This window comes from Sardina pilchardus, chromosome 1 (genome assembly GCF_963854185.1).
Source record: "Sardina pilchardus chromosome 1, fSarPil1.1, whole genome shotgun sequence".
In the NCBI taxonomy this organism is placed as follows: Eukaryota; Metazoa; Chordata; class Actinopteri; order Clupeiformes; family Clupeidae; genus Sardina; species Sardina pilchardus.
This window is the reverse complement of record NC_084994.1, coordinates 40,750,834-40,753,333: the sequence shown is the minus strand read 5'-3', so window position 1 is coordinate 40,753,333 and position 2,500 is coordinate 40,750,834. Positions and strand designations below refer to the sequence as shown.

The 2,500-nt window shown below is 46.2% G+C and overlaps 1 protein-coding gene across 1 annotated transcript in view; it reads right to left on the bottom strand.

Annotated features, from left to right (window-relative positions):
- The window catches only part of LOC134078884 (protein AF-17-like), a 32,771-nt gene that overhangs the window by 19,503 nt on the left and 10,768 nt on the right, over positions 1 to 2,500 (bottom strand). Inside the window, exons 9-11 of the mRNA XM_062535053.1 lie at positions 2,161 to 2,323; positions 714 to 867; positions 413 to 587 (exon numbers count right to left, since the gene is read on the bottom strand). Of these exons, the coding sequence (XP_062391037.1) occupies positions 413 to 587; positions 714 to 867; positions 2,161 to 2,323 (492 nt within the window). The remainder of the gene's footprint in view (positions 1 to 412; positions 588 to 713; positions 868 to 2,160; positions 2,324 to 2,500) is intronic.

Below are 2,500 nucleotides of genomic sequence, written 5' to 3'. Positions count from 1 at the left end.
ATACCACCCAGCCTATACCACATGAAAGACTTTATCTGCAATTTCTAATGCTATTACTGTAATGTAATGGATGTACTATAACTGGGCGCACAGAAGAGGGGTGAATTCTAAACTGAAACCTACCCTGACATCGAGGAACCAAAGGGTCTTAGAACCCTGAAAGTCCCAGTGGGGAGTTCTGATACTTGCAGAGTTGTGTGCATGTGTTTGTGTGTGTCCGTGTGTGTGTGTTCGTGTCTGTTCGTGTGTGTGTGTTCGTGTGTGTGTGTGTGTGTGTGTGTGTGTGTGTGTGTGTGTGTGTGTGTGTGTGTGTGTGTGTGTGTGTGTGTGTCCAGATGCATTCTGGCGCTGGCGTCCCCTACAGCCTCAGTGCCATGTGTGTGTTTGTGTGGGGTGGGAAGGGGGTGCCTACCTTGCTGCCGCTGCCCAGTCCGGAGGAGGAAGTGATGCGCATGATGGAGCCGTAGGTGGAGATGGTCACCTTGGTCTCGAAGGTGTTGGCCTCGGACTCGGCCGGCCCGTTGGCGGGCGTGAGGGCGGGCGGCTGCAGCGCCGGGGGCTTGTGGTACTTGCCCTCCCTCTCCCTCTCCCTCTCCCTTTCCCTCGCTCCCTCCCTTTCCCTCGCTCCCTCCTGTTCCTCCTCCTCCTCTTCCTCCTCCTCCACTTTCTCCTCCTGCTCTTCCTCCTCCTCCTCCTCCTCCTCCTCCTCCCGCGGGAGGCTGCGGCGCTTGCGTTCCTCCCGTGGCTCGGCGGCCGGCGGCTCCTCGGGCTCCCGCGGTTCCCGCGGTTCCCGCTCGCGCTCCAGACGGCAGGACGAGGAGGACAGCTGCAGGAAGTCCTGGCTGGACGACAACGACGACGTGCCCCCTGAGGATGCACAGCAGAGAGGACACTGTGTTTATTTCCTTACACAGGATAGAGAGATAGAGAGAGAGATGGAGAGAGAGAGAGATAGATAGATAGATAATGTAGACTGATAGATATTCACAGGTACGGTAGATAGATAGATAGATAGATAGATAGATAGATAGACAGATAGACAGATAGATGAAAAGGATAGACAGATAATGCAGGCTGATAGATATTCACAGGCACTGTAGATCGATAGAATAGATTGATAGATAGATAGATGGAAAGATCTGGTTATTTTGGCATGAAACTGAAAACACTAATAGTTAGAGAGAGAGAGAGAAAGAATGTTTTGAAAATCACTTTGTCAAAAAATTTAAGGAAGAGAAGAACTCATAGGGGAAACAATACAAATCTCTCAGTCATCTCATTTGGCTCCAAACCAAGCAACGTCAAACCCATCAAAGGGGAAGTAGACCTCTCCACAGATGTACAAAGGAACACGTCACCCTGAGTGGCAACAATAAAACACTGTGCACACGACAGGCCTGCCACCATGTGATCTAAGACCATGTGAAATATGCTATGCCATACTACTCTGCTTGTAGTGTCTTCATACCTTCACACAATCTACCCTCGTTTACATCTTCCACTTTGCCACAACCCACATCCACAATCTGCAAGCATTTCACTATATATACATATATATATATATATATATATATATATATACGTATATATATACATATTTCTAAGTGAGTCCAAACTTTTGACCGCTTAGTATATGTACAGTATGTGTGTGTGTGTGTGTATATATATATTAGGGCTGTGCAATTAATCGATTTTTAATCGTAATCGAGATTATTATTTTAAATCGTACAAGAATGTGAAATCGTAAAAATCGATTTTTCACTTTAACTAGGGTAATTGCGGTACTTATGTTTGCAAGTGTTGAATTTTGTGGCAAAAGTTCAAAAAAGTTTCTTAATATCAATCACTTAAAATGAATTATTAATAATTAATATTGTTTAATAAGAGCAAGATTTGCTCTTAAATCCCAATGGGGAAATTATTTGCAAAATGTTCAGTAAAAAATAGCATGTTTGAAATAAATTCTTGCCTTTTGTCATTTCACAAAATAATCGTAATCGTAATCGTAATCGAAAATCGGATTTTGAGAAAAGAAAATCGAGATTTTATTTTTGGGCAAAATCGAACAGCCCTAATATATATACTGTATTACACTACACACACCTATGCATATGCTACACACTTTGCTGCTTGTTCCTAGTGGGTGTGTGCTTACAGTACCTGCGTTGAAGGGGCTGGAGGAGCAGGAGGAGGAGGAGCAGCTCTTGCCGGTGCCACTGCCGCTCTTCTTGCTGCAGCGATGGGGCAGGCCGCCGTGGGAGCTCAGCTTCTTGGCCTTACTCTCGCCCTCCTTGCTGCTGCCGCTGTGGTGGCTGGAAGACAACTGTGTGTGTGTGTGTGTGTGTGCGTGCGTGTGTGTGCGCGTGTGTGTGTGTGTGTGAGAGAGAGTGTGTGTGTGAGACAGAGAGTGTGTGTGTGTGTGTGTGTTTGTGTGTAGAGAGAGAACAGAGAGGACAGATATCAGGGCACACGTCAGTCAGGCAGAAACATTCATGACCAG